The sequence below is a fragment of the Neovison vison genome, chromosome 7, assembly GCF_020171115.1.
Source record: "Neovison vison isolate M4711 chromosome 7, ASM_NN_V1, whole genome shotgun sequence".
Classification (NCBI taxonomy): Eukaryota; Metazoa; Chordata; class Mammalia; order Carnivora; family Mustelidae; genus Neogale; species Neogale vison.
In genome coordinates this window covers 18643315-18665958 of record NC_058097.1, presented here as the reverse complement: position 1 = coordinate 18665958, position 22644 = coordinate 18643315, and the positions used below count along the sequence as shown (strand labels likewise).

General features: G+C 36.3%; 1 protein-coding gene across 1 annotated transcript in view; it reads right to left on the bottom strand.

The window, feature by feature from the left end:
* The window catches only part of TERB1 (telomere repeat binding bouquet formation protein 1), a 33244-nt gene extending 10908 nt beyond the window's left edge, over window positions 1-22336 (bottom strand). The window contains exons 1-13 of the mRNA XM_044260397.1: window positions 22228-22336; window positions 21911-22039; window positions 19519-19650; window positions 18749-18809; window positions 18538-18653; window positions 18316-18438; window positions 13736-13888; window positions 12953-13084; window positions 11826-11951; window positions 10606-10763; window positions 2239-2588; window positions 755-819; window positions 112-207 (exon numbers count right to left, since the gene is read on the bottom strand). Coding sequence (XP_044116332.1) covers window positions 112-207; window positions 755-819; window positions 2239-2588; window positions 10606-10763; window positions 11826-11951; window positions 12953-13084; window positions 13736-13888; window positions 18316-18438; window positions 18538-18653; window positions 18749-18809; window positions 19519-19650; window positions 21911-22039; window positions 22228-22336 — 1750 coding nt within the window. The remainder of the gene's footprint in view (window positions 1-111; window positions 208-754; window positions 820-2238; window positions 2589-10605; window positions 10764-11825; window positions 11952-12952; window positions 13085-13735; window positions 13889-18315; window positions 18439-18537; window positions 18654-18748; window positions 18810-19518; window positions 19651-21910; window positions 22040-22227) is intronic.
* Window positions 22337-22644: the final 308 nt, after the last annotated feature.

Below are 22644 nucleotides of genomic sequence, written 5' to 3'. Positions count from 1 at the left end.
TTTCCAAAGGAAATAAAGTTTAAATCACATAGGCAGAACTACTACAAATCCTAGTTGACTAATATCATACAAAGTTTAATTGCAAAACAACTGTAATTAAAGAATATTTACCTGAGCATCTGTACTTTAACATTTTGGAATGATTGTCACTTGCTAGAAAACTGATGACTTCTTTATTTATTATATCTGAACATAATGTAAATGGATCTGGAAAAAAAACTGCAACATGTAAGGTTCTTCTGATTAATGAAAATTGATTAATGAAAAGGACCTGACATTTACACAATATATTAATTCTCAAGATTCTCATAAACTTTAGCACAGTACTACATATCCAGTCACCCTGGTAGATAAATAGAAAGGTTCTGGTTATCATTAAAAGGTGACTGAGGCACTTAAACCATAAAGAGAGTCAAAGGTGTGGCTTATATGCTAGAGGGGAAATTTATCAATGTACATTTTTTTTTAAAGTATAGATTGCTCTAGGCAGTATAGACTTTTTTTTAAGATTTTATTTAGTTATTTGACAGAGAAAGATCACAAGTAGGCAGAGAGGCAGGCAGAGAGAGAGGAGGAAGCAGGCTCCCTGCTGAGCAGAGAGCCCGATGCGGGACTCCATCCCAGGACCCTGAGCCGAAGGCAGAGGCTTTAACTCACTGAGCCACCCAGGCGCCCTCAATGTACATTTTTATCTGTATTAGTCACCTAAATATGTTTTCTTAAAAACTCAAAGAAGAAATATTTTTAAACATACCTGTTACTGGTAACTGCTGCTTTCTATTTTTGACAACGGGAACTGGATGTTTAAAAACACGGTCACTAAAAGAAAATAGACACCAAATATTTAAAAGTAAACATACTGTTTGGTGTATGGACAAATGTTTCTGTAGGCAGTGGTGCAATTCTGGGTATTTGGCAGGCAGAAGGAGATGGAACCAGGGTCTACCAAAGTCTATCAAATTCTGCCAAAGTAGTGTTTGTAATGGTTATAGCCTCCTTTCCAAAAATGGCATTAAATAAGACTCTGGGGAACCTTGGTGGCTTAGCTGGTTGAGCATTTGCCTTGGCTCAGGTCATGATGCCAGAGTCCAGGGCTCGAAGTCCATGTCGGGATCAAGCACCACATACAGCTCCCTGCTTGGTGGGGAGTCTGCTTCTCCCTCTTCCCTTCAACCTGCTTGTGCTCACTCAATCTCAAATAAATAAATAAAATCTTAAAAAAAAATAAAAAAACCACAAGACACCAAAGGGCGATACCACTGATGCCAGCAGAAACATGGGAAAAATAAGTTTTGCAAGAGGAAAACATGAGGCACTTGGCTGGCTCTGTCGGAAGAGCAAGAGACTCTTGATCTCAAGGTCATGGGTTTGAGCCCTGAGTCGGGTATAGAGATTAATGAAATAAATACATAAACTTAAAAAAGGAAAGAGGAAAACAGGAAAGAACGAGGAAGTGAGGGGAGGAGAGAACAGAATCAGAAAGCAATAAGGCTGGCCCAAGAACATATCGCAATGATTTCCAGTTCCACATTCTTAAGAAATTAATTTAAAACTGACATCAAGAACAGTTTTGCAAAGGAAAAAAAGGAGTTGTGATGATGTAATCCATCTCCCTAATATCCTGCTCACCCTGCAACCTTCCCAGAATATAGCAGCATACTCTTCAGTTTCCTACCTGGCACAGTAATCTTTAGAGGAGAGAATACAAGTAAGGCTTTAAGAAATGTGACAATCCCAGGTCTGAACCCATAAGCTACCAGAGGGAGAAGGGACATCAGCTAGAGGTGAGGTGCAAGGAACAAGTGAAAAGGTAAGCCTAAACCAGATTTTTAGCACATACTACACCCTTTTATCAAATTAAATTTAGAAACTGGTTTTTGCTACATTGTTAATGGATTACCAATGTGCACATTGTTACTTCAGGTATAGGGTTTCAGGTTAAGTTTTCTGAATATTCTTTCTAAAATTCAAATCTGACGTCACTCAATTTAAAATCCTCAGTGGCTCCCGTGTCCTATGAGGGAAAACTGAAAATCCTGAGTGTGAAATTCAAGGCCCTAGATGAACTGGCCTATACCTTCCCATCCAAACTCCATTCTCAACATTTCCATTCAGAGTCCTCCCAAGACCATATTTTATCATTTCTGTATCCGAGGGTTTAACAGAGTGGCACAGAGTACTGCACAAAAAAATACTTGAATAAATACATAAAAGTTAGAAACGATTATTAAACTATACCTTGACTGAGAAACAGAATTCTTTTTTTCAAAAGTTGCTCCTTCATGTAGATTTTGATTATAGCTTGAATTGGCTTTACATAAATTCTTATTTTGCCCACTCTCCCTATAACAAGCAGTAACTGGATTTGCACTCTTTAACAGGGTCTTCATTTGATGATCATTTGTACATGCTGTAGACAGAACTCCATGGGATTGGTAACTCTGAAGCTTTCTAGACTTGCTTTTATCTTTATCTTCTGCTGTAGGACCTCTGCCAATACTATCGGCATGGAGGTGTTTCAACGTATTTTGAATATTTATGTTCATAGATGAAACATTATGCTTATCTTTTTCTCTTTGTAGTTTTTCCTATAATGTAAAAATGACAAGTGAAGAATCTCAAAATAACCAATTTGCTTTATAATTCAATTTACACTCTCTTTAAATAATGTATGAAAAGTTCATGACTGCCAATAGAATATACATAGTAAATGGGACTATTTACATTAGGAGAAAAGGGAATATATTTAATAAATGATCTGGGGACAACTGGGTAGTCATCTGGGGAAAAAATAAATTGGATCCCTATCTCAGAATTTACACAAAAATAAAGTTAAAACGAGCTAAATATTGTTTTGTAAAAAAATGCAATGATTGTTTTAAAAGAAAACAGTATTTTAGCACTATTAAGGGGAAGAAGACTTTTCTAAATATCACAAAGAATAAAAAAATCATAAAAGAAAAAACCAAAATATTTTTTCAAAATTCTGCTACAGACCAAGAACAATGTGGGTGGATGGGGGAGGAACTCAGAAGAAAAAAGGGCCAGAAGCCAAATGATATTCAAAACAAAGAATATGTATGTTATGTACAAAGAATATGTATGTTATGTCTTGGGGTATGATTTTTCTATTAACATTTGTAAAAAGCTGCTACAATGAAATATGAAAAAGATTAATGATAGTGTAGAAAAATAGGAAAAGGAGACGAACAGTTAACAGGAAAGGAAATATAAATAGCTCTTAAACATATGAAAAAATGCTCCATCCCACTTGGAATAAGAGAAATAAAACCACACAGAAACAGTATTCATCTAGGACACTGGCAAAGATCAAAAGGGCACATGGAAACAGTCTTATACATTTACAGGTGGGAGTATAAATTGTACAACCTCTATAGAGAAATAATTTGACAGTATCTTTTATAATAAAAGCTGTGCATATCTTCAAAAAAAATCCTATAGGTATACTCGTGTAAAGGTAAGCACATCTTACTTTTATGTGAAAGTACTCAGGTAAATGCAAACTGTTAATGTTATTAACCGCAACACTGTTTGTAATTGCCAAAAGTTGGAAATAACCTAAATGCTCATAAGAGAGATCCACCAAAAAACTATTCTGCAACTGTAAATAAAGAATAAAGCAGGTACCTGGCAGTCTCAGTTGGTAGAACATGTAACTCTTGATCTCAGGGTCATGAGTTCAAACCCCACATTGGGCATGGAGCCTACTTTAAAAAAAACTTTTTTTTCCTTAGGGGTGCCTGTGTGGCTCAGTCAGTTGGGCATCCAACTCTTGATTTCAGCTCTCTTGGTTATCTCAGGGTTCTCAGACCGAGTCCTGGGTAGGTCCCACACTCAGCAAGGAATCTGTTGGAATTCTCTCTCCCTCTCCTTCTGCCCCACCCCTGAAACTTTCTATTTCTCTAAAATAATAAATCTTAAAAAATTTTTTTTAAAGATTTTAATTTATTTGACAGAGAGAGAGAGATCACAAGTAGGCAGAGAGGCAGGCAGAGGGGGAGGGAGAAGCAGGCTCCATGCTGAGCAGAGAGCCTGATGTAGGGCTCCATTCCAGGACCCTGAGATCACCCAAGCCGAAGGCAGAGGCTTAACCCACTAAGTCACCCGGGCACCCCTTTAAAATTTTTTTAAAGGAGGGCACCTGGGTGGCTCAGTGGGTTAAGCAACTGCCTTCGGCTCAGGTCATGATCCTGGAGTCCCAGGATCAAGTCCCACATCAGGCCCTCTGCTCATCAGGGAGCTGGCTTCTCCCTTTGCCCCTTGCCCCTTTCATGCTCGCTCTCTCTCTCTCAAATAAATAAAATCTTAAAAAAAATTTTTTAAAGGATTTTATTTATTTGAGAGAGAGCAAGAATGAGAGAAAGAGAGTGCGGGCACGGGCATGGGCACACACATAACCTAGGGGTGGAGGGGCAGAAGGAGAGGGAAAATCAGGCTCTCCACTGAGCAGGGAGACCAATAAGGGGCTCAATCCCAGGACCCTGGGATCATGACCTGAGTCAAAGGCAGATGCTTAATGGACTGAGCCACCCAGGTGCCATTAAAAAAAATTTTTTTAAATATAGAAAGATAAGTAAATAGGCAAACAAACAAAGAGGGCTTTCGGTAAATATGATGAATTTAACAACACTATTTATTTTTGGTCCTTCCAAGAAAACCAATTAAAGAACAGTTTTCAAAAAGGCAAAAATCCACAAGGACAAGGAGAAATGAAAGAAGAAATAAAGGCAATACAAGTTTGGAAATTGGAGAGCAGGTAGGTGAATGATAACCTACTTAGCAGTCTTGATAAAGCTGAATTCAAAGCTGACCATCAGAAAAGCTAAGAAACTACCTAGGATGGGCTGCCAAACTCTCAAAAGGCTTGGGAATTGGAGGTGTTCGAACCTCTAGAAGATGGGAGCCTGCTTCCTCCTCTCTCTCTCTGCCTGCCTCTCTGCCTACTTGTGGTCTCTATCAAATAAATAAATAAAATATTAAATAATAAAAAAAAACAGTTGGATTACAGGGATGCCTGGGTGGCTCAGTCAGTTGAGTGTCCAACCTGGATCTCAGGTCTTGATCTCAAGATTTTTAGTTCAGACCCAGCACTGGGCTCCAGGCTGGGTGTGGAGTCTACTTAATAAAAAAAAAAAAGTTGCCTTATTAGATCTCGACCCCCCATATATACACACTTAACAAGCAGCTGACTGACACCAGAAGGTCCCCTCCTTCCCCAGGTGAAAGGGGAAGTTTGAATCTCTGGAAAAGATAAAAAAGAGTTTCTACAATGGAGGACACCAAACAAAGTTGAAAGCAGAATACTAAAGAAACATATCTAAGCAAGTATTCACATAATGAATACTAAGACCCACAAGCTCTCTTCTCCCATTTTGATTCCAGAAAAATGGTTGACAATCTCTAGGCAGGAGATTAGACATTGGAGGTTCTGCCCCCAAATGACCTGACTAACCCTATGAGAATCCATCATCAACAAATTTTCAGAAAGACTTTCAGTATCTGACTCTTAAATATGAGTAGCAACCAAAGACTGCCAGAAATATGAAGAAAGCTAGAGACCAAGGAAGGAAGGAAGGAAGGGAAGAGAGGGAGGGAAAGAGAGGGAGGGATGGAAAGAAAAGGAGGGAAAAAGAGGGTCAGAAAGCAAGCAAGCAAGCAAACAAGCAAGGGAGCTCAAAGGAAAAAGATGGGTTAGGAAGAAAAAAAATTTTTTGAAAGATTTATTTGAGAGAGGGAGGGGGAGAGAAAGTGAGACACAGAGTGCTCACATGAGTAGGGGAAGGGGCAGAGGGAGAGGGAGACAGTCTCCCTGAGGAGCGTGGAGCCTGACGTGGGGCTTGATCCCAGGACCCAGGACGCGCAACTGAATGAGTCACGCAGGTGCCCTAGAAGAAAAAAAAAAGTACTGAAAATTATCACTGAGGGGCACCTGGGTGGCTCATTTGGTTAACTGGCCTACCCCTAGTTTTTTTTTTTTTAATTTTATTTATTTATTTGACAGAGAGATCACAAGTAGGCAGAGAGGCAGGCAGAAAGAGAGGAGGAAGCAGGCTCCCTGCTGAGCAGAGAGCCTGACGTGGGGCTCGATCCCAGGACCTTGGGATCATGACCTGAGCCGAAAGCAGAGGCTTTAACCCACTGAGCCACCCAGGTGCCCCGTACCCTTAGTTTTGATGCAGGTCATGATCTCAGGATTTGGGGATTGAGCCCTGTATCATCGGGCTCTGGGCTCAATGGGGAGTCTGCTTCTCTACCTCTCTCCCCCTCTTCCTCCACTCATGTTCTCTCTCTTTCAAATAAATAAATAAAAATTTTTTAAAAAGAAAATTACCATTGATATATTTAAGAGAAGAATGCCAATGATGTCTTAAGTCCATGAAATAAGAGTAAGATCATTTAAATGGAGTGAAAAAAGAGGCTTTGGTAACTATAAATATGATAGCAGAAGTGAGAAACATATTTGTTTAAAAAGTAAATATGAGAACACTTCCTTAAATGTAGAAAAAAGAGGATGACATGGACTCCAAGAAAGAGGAAATCAAAGTAGGAAGGATAAAAAGAGCATCTATGAGATGATGGTAAAGGCATATCCCAGGGTAATAGTAACGGTTGTATACTTGGCCTACAGGATGTACTAGTTATTAATTTATTGCTCCTCAAAATCCATCCCAAGCTTCCTTGCCCTACATTGCAAAACTGAAACTAGACTCGATGGACTGCTATCCTACAGCTAGCATTGATGTTATTCTCTGTTAATAGCAAGTGCTGGAAGAAAAATACAAGACTGCCAGAGGAAGAAGAGACTTTTTCTCCTTTTGGTGTTCTGTTGTTTGAGTGGTGGCAAGTAAAAGTAGATGCACTATGAGAGAGGGCCATAATTTCTTTAAGGTATAATTGTCCAATGATTTCACTCCTAGGTATTTACCCAAGAGAAATGAAAATGTAAATCTCACAAAAAGAAGTGCAACCCAATGTTCAGAGCAACATTATTCACAATGGCCAAGATCTAGAAGCAATCCACATAACCATCAACTGGTGAATCAAAGTTGTAGTACATCCATACTAGGGAATATTCAGTCTGCCATAAAAATGAGCAAATATTGAGGGGCGCCTGGGTGGCTCAGTGGGTTAAAGCCTCTGCTTTTGGCTCAGGTCATGATCCCAGGGTTCTGGGATCAAGCCCCGCATCGGGCTCTCTGCTCAGCAGGGAGCCTGCTTCCTCCTCTCTCTCTGCCTGCCTCTCTGCCTACTTGTGATCTCTGTCTGTCAAATAAATAAATATTAAAAAAAAAATGAGCAAATATTGAAAAAACAACATTGATGGATCTCAAATACATTACACATTAAGTAAAAGAAGTCAAACACAAAAGATTATATAACATATAATGCCGGGACACCTGGGTGGCTCAGTTGTTAGGCATCTGCCTGCGGCTCAGGTCATGATCCCAGGGTCCTGGGATCCAAGCCTGCATTGGGTTCCCTACTCAGCTGGAGGCCTGCTTCTCTCTCTCCCACTCCCCCTGCTTGTGTTCCCTCTCTAGCTGTGTATCTCTCTGTCAAATAAATAAATAAGATCTTTCTTAAAAAGGACGCCTGGGTGGTTCAGTTGGTTAAGCAACTGCCTTCAGCTCAGGTCATGACCCTGGAGTCCTGGGATCGAGTCCCACATTGGGCTTCTAGCTCTAGGGGGAGTCTGCTTCTCGCTCTGATTTTCTCCCTCTCTCTCTCTCTCTCAAATAAATAAATAAATAAAATCTTTAAAAAAAATAAAAAATTTATAATTCCATTTATGTGAAATTATAGAAAAAGAGAACTAGTGACAGATAACAGATCAATGACTGCCTGTGCCTAAAGACAGGGAATAGGACTATCTACAAAAGGACACAAGGAAACATTTTATGAAAATATTCTAAAAATGACTATAGTTACACATAACTATAAATATACTAAACACTACTGAAACATACTTTAAATGGGCAAAATGAACTATAAATTCCAAGTGAACTAAATCTCAATAAAGCTTTTTTAAAAAAGAATGAAATACTGATATAAACATGTATAAACCTTGCAAACACTATGCTAAATAAAGGAAACCAGTCACAAAAACCCGCATGTTATATGATTCAATTTATATAAGAAGTCCAGAATAAGCAACTAAGAGTAGTTTGGTGGTTGCCTAGGCTGGGGAGGTGCGGAGAATGGAGAATGGATGAGAGAAACAGGAACAGTGACTGCTAAAAGGCATGGGATTTCTTTTTGGGTGATAAAAATATTCTAAGATTGGTTGTGGTAATGGTTGCACAATTCTAGGAGTATACTAAAAACCAATGAAATGTATACTTTAAACAGGTCAATGGAATTGAATGTGATTTATATCTCAGTAAATATACATGTATATACATGTATATATACATATATATAAGTAGCAAGATGTTTATTCTAGAGTTCTCTGCACTGGTCACAAATTGAATATAACCTTAATGTCCCTTAACAAAAGACTAGTTAAATAAAATTATAATCCTCTATAATAATGAATATTAGCCATTTAAAAGAATGAAATTACTATACCGTCATACTAAGCTGAGCACTATGCTTTTATTTTTATAAACGTATGCACAGGGGCAGCTGGGTGGCTCAGTCAGTTGAGCATCCAACTCTTTTTTTTTTTTTTTAAAGATTTTATTTGTTTATTTGACAGACAGAGATCACAAGCAGACAGACAGGCAGGCAGAGAGAGAGAGAGAGAGGGAAGCAGGCTCCCTGCTGAGCAGAGAGCCCGATGCGGGACTCGATCCCAGGACCCTGAGATCATGACCTGAGCCGAAGGCAGCGGCTCAACCCACTGAGCCACCCAGGCACCCAGCATCCAACTCTTGACCTCAGCTCAGATCTTGATCTCAGGGTTATGGGTTCAAGCCTTGTGTTGGGCTCCACACTGGGGCTGGAGCCTACTTAAGAAATAAATAAAATAAATAAAAATAAAAATAAGGGTGTCTGGATGGCTCAGTCAGTTAGGCATCTGCCTTCGGCTTGGGTCATGATCCCAGGATCCTAGGATTGAGTCCCACGTCGGACTCTGTGTTCAGCAGGGAGCCTGCTTCTCCCTCTCCTTCTGCCTGCCACTCCACCTGCTTGTGCTCTAGCTCTTTGTCAAGTAAATAAATTTTTAAAATTCTTCAAAAAGTAAAAACAAAAATGCTGCACATAACAAGACACTAAGTGTACATACACAGAAAAAAATACTGACACATATACATGTACATATACATATATGTAAAGAGAGGAATTAAAACCTCTCCTTCCCTTCTCTAACTCTTATACAACCCTTAGATCTCTATCTACAAGGTCTCTTATTTTTTCAGTCATTTCCACTTTTAATTTTTTTTGAAGATTTTATTTGTTTGACAGAGAGATAGAGAATACTCAAGTAGGCAGAGCAGTAGGCAGAGGGAGGAGAAGCAGGCTCTCCCGTGAGCAGGGAGCTTGATGTGGGACTCAATCCCAGTACCTTGGGATCATAACCTGAGCCAAAAGCAGCTCCTTGACTAACTAAGCCACCCAGGTGCCCCATTTCCACCTTTTAAAAATGTTTTTTCCCCCATGTTCAAAGATGGTTTCTCAAGTATCAACTGAATTTTAAATTTGAAACCATTAAAATCTGGTGGTTCAGTCGGTTAAGCATCATACTCTTGATTTTGGCTCAGGTCATGATCTCTGGGTCGTGGGTTTGAGCCCTATGTCAGGCTCCATGCTCAGCAGGGAGTCTGCTTGAGGTTCTCCTTCTCCTTCTGTCCCTCCCCCCACTCACAACCTCACTCTTTTACTAGAATAAATCTTTTTTTAAGATTTAAAAAAATTTATTTATTTGACAGAAAGAGAGAGATATCACAAGTAGGCAGAAAGGCAGGCAGAGAAAGAGGGGAAAGCAGACTCCCTGCTGAGCAGACAGCCCAATGCGGGGTTCGATCCCAGGACCCTGAGATCATGACCTGAGTCAAAGGCAGAGACTTAACCCATTGACCCACGCAAGTGCCCCAGTCTTTTTTTAAGACTTTTTTAAAAAAGATTTTTATTTATTTGACAGAGAGAGACACAGAGAGAGGGAACACAAGCAGGGGGAGAGGGAGAGGGAGAAGCAGGCCTCCTGCTGATCAGGGAACCTGATGCGGGGCTGGATCCCAGGACCCTGGATCATGACCTGAGCTGAAGGCAGATTGTTAATGACTGAGCCACCCAGAAGCCCCTAGAATAAATCTTTTTTAAAAAAACATTAAAATAGGGGCGCCTGGGTGGCTCAGTGGGTTAAAGCCTCTGCCTTCAGCTCAGGTCATGATCCCAGGGTCCTGGGATCGAGCCCCGCATCGGGCTCTCTGCTCAGCAGGGAGCCTGCTTCCTCCTCCCTCTCTCTCTGCCTGCCTCTCTGCCTACTTGTGATCTCTGTCTGTCAAATAAAATAAATAAAATCTTTAAAAAAACATTAAAATATAAAAAATAATTTAGCAAGAAAAATTTTTTATCCTCCAACCTCTATTGTAGAAAAATACTTGAAAAAAGTTTTATATTCTTTGAAACAAAAAAGCCAACCTCATTTCTTTCTCTTTCAAGCTGTTCTATTCTGTGTAGAATTTCCTTTGCTTTCTTCCAGTACTCTTCAAGATTCTTCTCTTTCATATTTATGTCTTTTAATTGCTCTTCATTTTCATCAAAAGAATATTCTCCTAGACTTAGAGATAATTTCTCAGCTTTGTAATATGGGAAAAAAATAGTGAATTTATTCATTACTAGAAATGGGTTTTTTTCTGACACTTTAAATGTAATTCTAAAACTTTACATAAGGACTACCTCATACCCCACATACACCTCTCTAAATTTTGCCCATGTAGACTATCTTAACTGTCTAGGTGGTACTGAAAATAAATGGAAAGCAAGTGCATGGCAGAAGTCCAAGCCCCAGTCATAAATTAGACTTTACTCATCAGAGCTATAAGAGAAAGAACATCATGAAAATATGTTATGTCGGGTACATAAACATTCCCAGGTATGTGGATACTGGTTTTAGGTTTGGGTTTTTTTTTTAACAGTTTTCATAAAGCAGCTCCTTCCTTTAATCTTTTAAGTTTTCTTTTTATATACCACAGCAGCAATTTTTCTTCCACAAAGGCCAATTCAATGGCCATCATTTCTTCAATGCATGTTCCCTCCTATTATAGGGTCTTTGTGCCTCACTGTTGCTTATGGCTGACCTAGTTAACACTATACATTCAGTTCTCAGCTCAACAATCATTTCCTCCGAAGCCTCTTCCACTCCAAGTCTAGGTCACAGTCCTTTGTTATATGCTAAAATCTATGCTCCATCCATTCCTAACCCTTCAGTTAATACAGAACAATTCATTCATTTTTTAGATTATTCAAGGACTATTTATCTAGTTAAATGAAGCTCTATGAGTACTGACTGTTGTTTCTAATCACCGTATCCCTAAAACCTAGCACAGTGCCTGGCAAATAATAGTCACTCAAACATTTTTTTAAGTAAATAAACAAATGTATTTTGTATTATAATTTAACCTTAAGTCACCTGTAGGCCTCAAATTTAATTCCTACAACTAAATTATCCATATTGCTATACTGTTGCTCTCTTCCAGATAGGGTTAAAGGCTGAAATACTCTTGTTATCATGTCCAAATTATATATTCCACTTTTCAAATTAAGAAGAACCTGGAAGCCCAAAGGATTGGGCTCACCAAAGCAGATATAAATTTCCCTTCATAAACTTCCATATTTTTTTAAAGTAACAATAAACTTACTAATTTTTTTACAATTGTGAAGCACAAAAGTGGCAGCTTTGTTTAGTTCCTCACTCTGCGATTCAGTTAAGGCTTGTATCATGAGTGGAAGCCCATTGTTTTTAAAAAGATCATACTGATTCTCCTCTGGAAAACATCAAAAATCAAAGTAGAAAATAGTTATGTTATTTTTTCATAAACTATCTGCATAAGGTCATAATTCTTCTCTGTGATAATTATGAACATAGTTTAAATCTTGAGAGTAAAAAAAAATAGTTTCAAAAGTATTTTCCATTTAGAAAATAATCTTCTGACATAAAAATAACTGTCTCATAAAGTGATGATGTTTGAAATACAGCCACTGAGTAGCCATACTTCAGGAGAGTAAAAAAGTAGCCCATACTTGGTTTAAAAAAAGGTATAGCTGAAAACAAAAAATATATAGTTTTCAGATTAAGCCTCAATAAAAAATTTTAAAAATTTTAAAACTTAGAATAAATCCAGAGCACCTGGGTGACTCAGTTGGTTGAGCATCTAACTCTTGATTTGGGCTCAGGTCATGACCTCAGGATTCTGAGATAGAGACCCACATCGGGCTCCATGCTTGGTATGGAACCTGCATAAGATTCTCTCTCTCACCTCCTCCTCCTCCCTATCCTCCCCCTCTTAAAAAAAAAAAAATAGAGACAGGAGAGGAGGAACACAAAAAGAAATCTCTTCCAATTTCATTGGTGAAAGATGTTGAGGGGCTGAGGGCCTAAACTGGACCTGGACAGAAAGGGATAAGGAAGGATATGGATGAAGAAGGATGAGGAGCAAAATGACAGGTTTGGGCCTGAATGACTTACAGAAAGGCAGTACTTTCAAGCCACCCATATGACAATAAGGGGGGGAATAAGTGGATTTTCACTCCACTGTTTTATTTTTATTTTTAATATTTTATTTATTTATTTGACAGAGATCACATGTAGGCAGAGAGAGAGGAGGAAGCAGGCTCCCCACTCAGCAGAAAGCATGATGCGGGGCTCGATCCCAGGACCCTGGGATCATGACCTGAGCCGAAGGCAGAGGCTCCAACCCACTGAGCTACCCAGGTACCCCACCACTCCACTGTTTTAATAAGCACACTAAATAAATTCAATACTAACCACAATCTTCTGTGCAATGACCAAGAGTAAGTATGATGCTAAATTTTTCTCCTGAATCCAGACTTTCATGAAGCAGTAATGTCAGAAGTTTTGAAACAATCTGATACTTGGATAGTATTACTCCAAAAGTAGCTATTAGTAAAAAATAGGGGGGAAAAAAGTATAAGCTTAAAACTATATATATGCTATTTGTCAGATCTTATCCTGGAAGAAGAATATCATGCCAATATAATATCTAATATTCCCATCTCATCTATATGCATATGTATATGTAAATATAAATAAATGTATTATAATAAGATAATGGCTTATATAGCCCTCTTAAACCTAGTTATGGCTGGGTGAGTCAGACTGCATACTTATTAGAAAGAGGTATACCTTAATTCTTTATACAATTTTTAAAAATCTATAAATTGGGTTTTTAAATTGGGTTTTCCATGTTTATGTTTTTGTTGCTTATGTTTCCAAGATGTCCCTTCATTTCTCACTTAAAGCTTTTCATTTAATATTGCTCTTTCAGTGCAATAGAAGTTTAGAAATGACAGAATTTTATCTTGTTCTATCATTAGACTTGCAGTCAGAAGACTTTAATTTGACCCTTAGGAAAGTCATAATCTCCACATGAAAATAAGAAGTTGGACTAGATAATTTTTACGATTCCCTCCCGCTGTGAGAGATGGGAAGTCCAGCCTACATTTGTGTTCATCCTATCATTTCAACAGTCACCATGCTGAATTCAAACAAAACTCAATTGTAGAAAAATTACTAAGTATGTTCACTCACGATTATCAGCAATACACGCATCCACTGTCTTTGTCACCACAACTGCAAGCTTAGCACTGGAAAGAGTCTTGTGTGAATCTGATTCCAGTTGCACAAGAACTTGAGACAACACATCCAGTCCACCCACAGATATAAAGTATTTCTGAACATATGCTTAAGAAATAAAGTAGCAAAACTATTAATACCTCAAACAAGACAAGTGTATGGTTCCATTCAATTAAATTACACTAAATATGACACTGACATGACTTTTTCAAATACTAAAAATCCCCAAATTAAAGAATGAAAAATCCAATCTTTACCTATGCATATAATCACAAAAAGGGTCATTTACTTAGGTAAGAAACAAACTTTTATACCAAGTACATACACAGTACAGTGTTTCCTGTGTGTTAGATATATTTTTTGTTTCATTTAGCAAGAACTAGTATATTTTGCAAGAATGACATTAGTAAATTCAAAGTTCTTCAATAGAGCTAAGAAGAATAACTTCATTCATTTAGTTTGGTATAGCAATTAGCAAGCTGCCTATTTTCTGAATTCCAACATTTACTCATTCCTTAGATTGCTTGAATCTACAAAGGGCAAGTAATTATTCCAAAGGAACACATATTTTCTCCATCTTTTTAAAGCCTATTTCTTTTACTTCTTAGAATATAAAATTATAACAACTATTCCAAGCAAAGTCTCAGTGAAAAATACATTTTTTTAAGAGTTTGAAGTGTCGGGGCGCCTGGGTGGCTCAGTGGGTTAAAGCCTCTGCCTTCGGCTCAGGTCATGATCCCAGGGTCCTGGGATCGAGCCCCGCATCGTGCTCTCTGCTCAGCAGGGAGCCTGCTTCCTCCTCTCTCTCTGCCTGCCTCTCAGCCTACTTGTAATCTCTGCCTGTCAAATAAATAAATAAAATCTTAAAAAAAAAAGTTTGAAGTGTCTTGTTGTGCTGTTGAAAATGGTTCTGATGGGAGAGTATCTCATGGGTCTGTGCATTCAATAGTCTTCACAGCCTCTATACAAGCAGTAGGCTTATAACAAATGGATACATGGATTAGTGATTATAATTCTGCCACATATATTCCCAGTCTACCTAGTATCACAAATTGAGTCAAGATTATTTTTTTTAAGATTTTATTTATTTATTTGAGAAAGCACAAAAGAAAGAGTAGAAGTGGGATGAGGGACAGAGGGAGAAGAAGGCTCCCTGCTCGGCAGGACTTGCAAGGACTCCCAAATCATGACCTAAGCCTAAGGCAGGCACTTAATCAACTGAGCCACCCAGGCACCCTGAGCCAAGATGGTTTAGACGAAAAAATTACTTTTTACACTGTTTGATAAAACATAAAGATCTTAATCTAAAATAAACCATCAAGTTCAGGGACACCTGGGTGGTGTGGCAGGTTAAGCCTCTGACTACTGATTTCAGCTCAGGTAATGATCTCAGGGTTGTGGGATTAAGCCCTGTGTCGGGCTCCAGGCTCAGTGCAGAGTCTGCTTAGGATTCTCTCTCTTGCCCCTCTGCCCTTCCTTCTTATACTCTCTCTTTCAATTAAATAAATAAATATTTTAAAAATATATATTTAAAAAAAACATCAGGTTCAGAATTTTCTACACCTGGGAAGGGAACTATTAGGAAATGTTACTGAAGAATAAGCAAACATTTTCAATATTATGGAGACTCCACAACAGGTTTCTTTTCTGCAAAATATTTTCATTGAAAAAAAAAAACAACTCCTGAAAAAAGTATCTTTAAATGCTTGGATAAAAATAGCACTGTGTTACCACAGTTTCTGGTAATAGCCTATGTAATAAAAATTCAGGCTTGTAAGCATAAGAACATCCTTGTACACTGTACACTGAATATTTCAGATTTTTTCTAACTGATATTTCATACCAGTTTGCTAAAAGTCCTAAAATTATTACTATATCAAGCTGACTTTTAAAGAAAAAGGAAATGTCAAAGCATCATGGAAAGAGAATCCAATTTTTGGAATTATAGAGATATGTTTCTCCTAAAGCATGACTATTTGCTTTAAATATGTGAATAAAGGTATACACAAACAATGTGTGAGAAAGTTCTAGTTGCTCCACATCCTCATCAACATTTAATATTACTAGCCTTTCTGATTGTAGGCATGGCATGAGTGTGTACTGGTATTCTTGGGGTTTTAGTTTGGTTTTCTCTGATGACTAACGATTTTGAGCATCTTTTCAGAAAACTTTTCATTGCTTATTCACAATTTAATATTCACATCATCTTTGGTGAAGTATTTGTCCAAATCTTGCTCATTTCTTTAATCATTAGATTGTTTTTTGTCCTACCAATTTGTAGGAGTTCTCTATATATTTTATAATACTGTATTTTCTTTTTCCTTTTTAATCTCTAAGACTTTTATTTTCTTGACTTATTTTATCGGCTTAAATATCCAGTAAAATTTCTAAGTAGTGGGAGTGGTCATCCTTGTTTTTTTCCAGTCTTGGGGCTGGTGGGGGGCACATTAAGTCTTTCACCATTGAATATGCTAGCTGTGTTTTGTAGAGACCCTCTACCACACTGAGAAGTTTTATCTATTCCTAGTTTACCAAAAGCTTTTGTCACGAATATATGTTGAACTATGTGAAAAGATTTCCTTGCATCCTTATAGATTATTGTATAGTTTACTTCTGTCATAGCCTGTGAATATGGTGAATTTCCCAATGTTCAACCAATCCTGCATTCCTAGGATAAATGCCACTTGGTCATAACATATTATTCTTTTTATATACTACTGGATTTTAAAATTTTAATTATAAATTTTTTTCAAATTTCTTTAAGTAAACTCTGCACCCAACGTGGGGCTTAAACTCATGACCCCAAGATCAAAAGCCACATGCTCTATAGACTGAATCAGCCAGGCACTCCTGACTGTTAATGTTTTGTTAAGGATTTCTGCATCTATATTCATAAAGGATACTGACCTATAGTATTCTTGTAAGGTCTTTTTCAAGTTTCAGTATGGGAATAATGCTGACCTAAAATGTGTGGGGAAAGGGGTGCCTTGATGACTCAGTCAACAGAGCATGCAATTCTTTTTTTTTTTTTTTAAGATTTTATTTATTTATTTGACAGACAAAGATCACAAGTAGGCAGAGAGGCAGGCAGAGAGAGAGGAGGAAGCAGGCTTCCCACTGATCAGAGAGCCTGACATGGGGCTCAATCCTAGGACCCTGGGACCATGACCTGAGCCAAAGGCAGAGGCTTTAATCCACTGAGCCACCCAGTGGCTCATGCACATGCATGCACAGGTGCCCCGCGCATGCAATTCTTGATCCTAAATCACGAGTTCAAGCCCCATATTGGGTTAGAGATTACTATAAAATAATTTTTTTTAAAAAAGAACGAAATAAAATAAAATAAAATAAAAATATCAAAATCTGTTGGGAAATGTTTTGCTTCTTCTACTTCCATTTCCTGGCAATTTATGTAGAATTTATTTTCCTTAAATGTTTGGCATAATTCACCAATGAGTCCATCAGGGCCTGGAAATTCCTGTTCTAGGGTTTTAAACTATAAATTCAATTTCTTTAATATATATGACATCATTCAGGCTATCCATTTCTTCTGAGTGAGCTTTGGTGGTTGTGTCTTTCAAAGAATTTATCAAATTAATGTAAGTTGTCAAACTTAGTTGTTTGCATAAAGTTGTTTTGAATATTCCTTTATTATCCTTTTAATATCTCTTAAGAGCTAGAGAGATGTCACTTCTTATTCCTGATATTAGAAATCTGGGCCCTCTCTCTTTATATTGTGGCTAAAGGATCCATTTCATTGATCTTTTTAAAGAAATAGTTCTGGTTTCATTGATTTTTCCCCATTCTGTTATTTTTCTATTGTGTTGATTTCTGATCTTCTCTTTATTATTTCCTTCTTTACTCTGAGTTTAAGTTGATTTATTTTCTAGTTTCTTAGGTGGAAACTAATATAATTGATTTGAGAGTTGCCTTCTTTCTTTATACAAAGTACAGTGCTATAAATTTCCCTCCAAACACTACTTTTGCAGCAACCCAGCTTTTAATTTTTCATTTATTCATTCATTTATTTATTTTTAGGAATGCAGTTTTTTAATGTTATGCTTTCATAATCATACAGTTAAAAACATTTCTAATTTCTTCATGACTTATTCTTTTATTCATGGGTTTATAGGGTTTTCTTTCTTAGTCTTTTTTTTTAGCACTGAGTTGTTTAATTTTCAGACATTTGGGACTTTTCTAGAAGTTTTCTTTTTATTTATGTCTAATTTAATTATATGTGATCAGAGAACATGCCATGTGGAGTTTTAGTTTTGCTATCTAGTTGCTCTGTTTTGTGAGGGTATCTGGGGGAATTCAAAACTATGCTGCTACCTCCATCTTCCCAATTATTTTCCTAATAATGTCTACTTTCAAGATTTTCCTATCTGTAATAGTCTAAATGCAACTAAAATGACCCAATTACTATAATAAAATTATTCCATTGATTCAATTAATTCAATAATTAACTCAATAGGCTTTTGTTATCCTTTGAACTATGGATCTTCAAGTAAAACTAGAGAATAATGAATACTTACTGTTATTTGCAAGAGTGAGTCCAATAAATGAGCAAACAGGGCGAATTATCTCAGGTTTGACACAATTTATTAGCCAGTCATTAGCATGTGGAAAAAGTGAACAGCAAAGCATTTGATTTTCATCTGAAAGGACACAAAGTCAATCATGTTTTAATATATTTGTAAAATATCATCTCATATGTTTTTATTTTGTTTTTATATTTAAATATTTGAGATAATTACCATTTTGAGGATTGTTGACACAGACACACAAAGTACTACAAACTGAAGACCATAACTGATAGCTCTGGAATGCATTTTCATCCAACAAATTCAACTCATATTTTGAAAGAACTGTCCTATTTGGTGGGGAAAAAAAAGGAAGAAGCAAATTAAACAAATGTGTTAAAATCTTAAGTAATGAATAAAAACAAAATATTTTTTATTTTCTTACCTGAACAACTGTGTCAGAACTGTAATACAACCTGTTTCTCTTACAAGTGTTTGTCCTGTCCCTTAAAAAGACAGACATATAATACACAAATATGACTTTTGTTTATAAATAAGTTTGCAAAAATGAGAACCATTTAAGTAGTTTTTTAATAAATAACTTTTAATCACTTTAGGGTATTACAAAGTATAACAGAATTAGAATAGATAAAAATCTGTAATCAGGGTTATACATTACCTATGCTCAGAGAATGACAGCATTCAAATTTCCTCCAAAAATAAACAAAATTTAAGAGCTACATGAAATTTAAGACCATTGTTAGCTGATATAATAAACACTGTAACTAAATGTCTAACTCAGTGGAAAATCAACCAAACTAATCATCAAATGCCTCTTTTTCTTTTAAAGCTGCTCCTTTTCAATGTTATTTAAATAACACAAATCAATTTACTATTTCTTGTAATTAATAAATATCAAACAAATATATGTGATTCTATTTTTTTAAAGCTAGTGGTTCTCAGAAGTTAGTAAGATTTTTTAAAAGACACATATAAGGGCGCCTGGGTGGCTCAGTCATTTAAGTGTCCGACTCTTGATCTCAGGGTTGTGAGTTCAAGCTCTGCACTGGGCTCCACACTTGGCATAGAGCCTACTTAAAAAAAAAAAAAAAAAAAAAAAAGCAGACACTGATATCAAGAATAGAACAAAAGGACAAAGACTATTTCAATTTATTATTTTTTTAATGTTTCTACACCATAAAAGAATGTACTTACTATTATTTGAAACTAGAACCAAAATAACATAGACAGACATTCTTTTCAAATTTGTGTTTGAATCATCATTAGATAAGAACCAAGTTAAGTCTTCAAACAATTCTGAAGTGCATAAAGTCTGCTGACAGTAAACTGAAAAATAAAAATATAATTTCAATTCCTATGGATTAGCATAAATTTTAAAATATGTTGAACAAAATATAAAGTTGCCAAACAGATGGTTCTCAAGATCTCATTTCATTGACATTTATTTGTCACGCAATAAAATTTCTGACAAACTGATACATGCTTACTCAATTAGCAGGCCAAAAAAGCCTTAATCAGAAGTATTTGACTGAGGCTCTAAAACATGTACACAATCTCTGAGAATTTCTTTTAAAAACCTAACTAGGGACACCTGGCTGGCTCAGCCAGTTAAGCATCTGCCTTTGGCTCAGGTTATGATCCTGGGGTCCTGGAATCAAGTCCCACATCGGGGGTCCCCGCTCAGTAGGGAGCCTGCTTCTCCCTCCACCTGCCACTCACCCTGCTTGTGCATGCTCACTCTCTCTCACAAATAAATAAATAAAATCTTTAAAACAAAAAACAAAACCCCTCAAACCCAAACCTTACTAAACGAAAAAATAAAATATGAAAAAAAATTTAAGGGGATGAGTAAGTAACAAGATATAGCAAGAGAAAAAATTTTTTTTAATTCAGAAACCTGTTTTAGAAGATAGGCAAATGATACTTGTGCAATTTTTAAAGAATTTTCTAGAAATAAAAATATCTTTCTGAAAAGCAAAAATGATATCTAACAGTAAGGTTTTGTGTGTGCATGTATGTATGTGTGTGATACTAACACAATAAACAGAATTTTTAAAAAATAATTTGAGAGGGCACCTGGCTCACTCAATTGGAAGAGTATGCAACTCTTGATCTTAGGGGTGATCAGTCTGAGCTCTACATTGGGTGTAGAGATTACAAAAAAAAAAAAAAAGACTTAAAAAATAAATAAAACTTTAAAAAAATAATAATTTGAACAGAGATATAATTTGTATTTTATCCAGTATTTAGAACAGTTATTAGACTTTCTCTCAAAGGCAAGAACAGTGTCTCATTTATACCAATGACTAGCATACAACTTGGTTCCTACCAAATGATGAAGAAATATGTATGGATGATAATTTAAGGGGCAATTTTGGTGGTTCAATAGGCTAAGCATTTGACTCTGTGATCTCAGCAAAGGTCTTTATCTCAGGGTCATGATTTTAAGCTCCACATTAAAAAAAAAAAAAAAGAACGAAAATTTAAGAATAGAAAATTGTTTGACAAAACAATACTTTAGATTCAACTTCATTTTGGGTATATTACAGGAAAATATTTTACCAACATGAACTTCTATACCCAGAGCACACTTATCCATACACAAGATGTTTTAGGTTATCTTCCTCTTTTGATTCAAGAACCTAGACATATAGAGAACGAACTTAATAGAAAAACCAGAGATAAACCCACCACATATACAAATTCATGTAGCACTAATAGAATCTCAAATCAATGTGAAAAAGATCTTTTTAATAAGACATGTTAGAATAGCTGAATTGCCACATAAAGAAGAAGAAACTGGAAAATATAAAAGTAAAAAATAAAACCATACTAGTACCAAAAGTCAATGTGGGTGACTTCCTCTAGAATCTCACAGTATGGAAAACTTTCCTATGACTCAAAATCCAGAAGGAAATGGGGAAAGAATGATGAATTTTATTTTTGTAAAAATAAAGAACTTTTGCATGACCAAAAAAAAAAAAGATATGCACGGTAGAAGACAAAGTGAAAAAAATGTTTCCGACTAGGAAGTCTCCCTTTTAAAAATTATTTATTTATTTATTTATTTTGAGAGAGCGAGCGAGCATGCACAGGCATGCATGAGCAGGAGGGACGGAGGAAGACGGAGAGAGAATCTCACAGGGAGCCCCACATAGGGCTCAATCTCACAACCCTGAGATCTCAACCCAAGCCAAAACCAAGAGTCAGACGTTTAACCAACTGCACTACCCAGGTGCCCCACGTTATTCTTGACCATAGAGATATAAAACATTTCGGCCAGTAGAATGCAAATCACTGTTGCCCTGCAGATACTGACCACTTATGTGCCTACTTACAAATCTATTTCAGCATTGCCAAAGGCCTATGTTGTTTTTTTGTCATTGCCTTCGAAACAGTTGTCGTATTTTACTGGTTCCTTCATCAGTTAATAATTGGCATGCATGGATTTTAAAAAATAAAATATCTGCATGAAACTATCCAGACATGTAAAAAAGCAACTTAACTCTAAAATTACTTTTTATTGGTTTGTTAAAATATAGCACAATGCTTGAAGGATAATGAAAAAAAAGTTTTCATACTTTACCATTTTGTTCTGCAACAGCTCCTAATGTGTATAAGGCTGCTTCTTTTACCATGCTATGTTTACTTGACTTTGCAAGATTTTTTACAAACATCAAACCACCAATTTCCCGAAAATAAACACCTGCATTACCTATAGGGTGTGCAGACAAAACAAAACATAAATAATATTATGAATCTCTTAAGGAGAAAATAATTCACATAAACATAGTAACAAAGCATGTAGAGTAAATGAATTAAAAAGAAATAACTATGTATATTTCATTTATCACAATACTAAAGAACTAGAATCACAGATAAAAATTCACTATCATGTCTTACTGTTTTGTTGACAAATTGAAAAAATAGTAACCAAAGCTTCCTTTTGTGAGAAAGGGTTGTCCATTTGATACTTCAGGCACTCCAATAGTAAGTTCAGGTCAGTCTTCATTTCTGAAGAACAAAAATTTCACTTTTTTTAAATCAAGTGTTTCCTTTCAAAAACTAACCATTTAATTTTCACTTTCTAAATATATCTTTGTAATGTTCACTTTTAAAATAAGTATATATTCATTTTACAGTCTATCAAACTGTAAAGATATATAAAAATGTTCCTTAAATAAAAGAATTTGAAATGAACTTTTTATAATTATTAGATTTTCCCCTTGCATGAAACATAAGAAAAGAAAATTCAAATATTATTTTCTTTAAATAAAGCTACACTAGTTCAAATGTCTGCCATTTAGAAATTAACTGAAT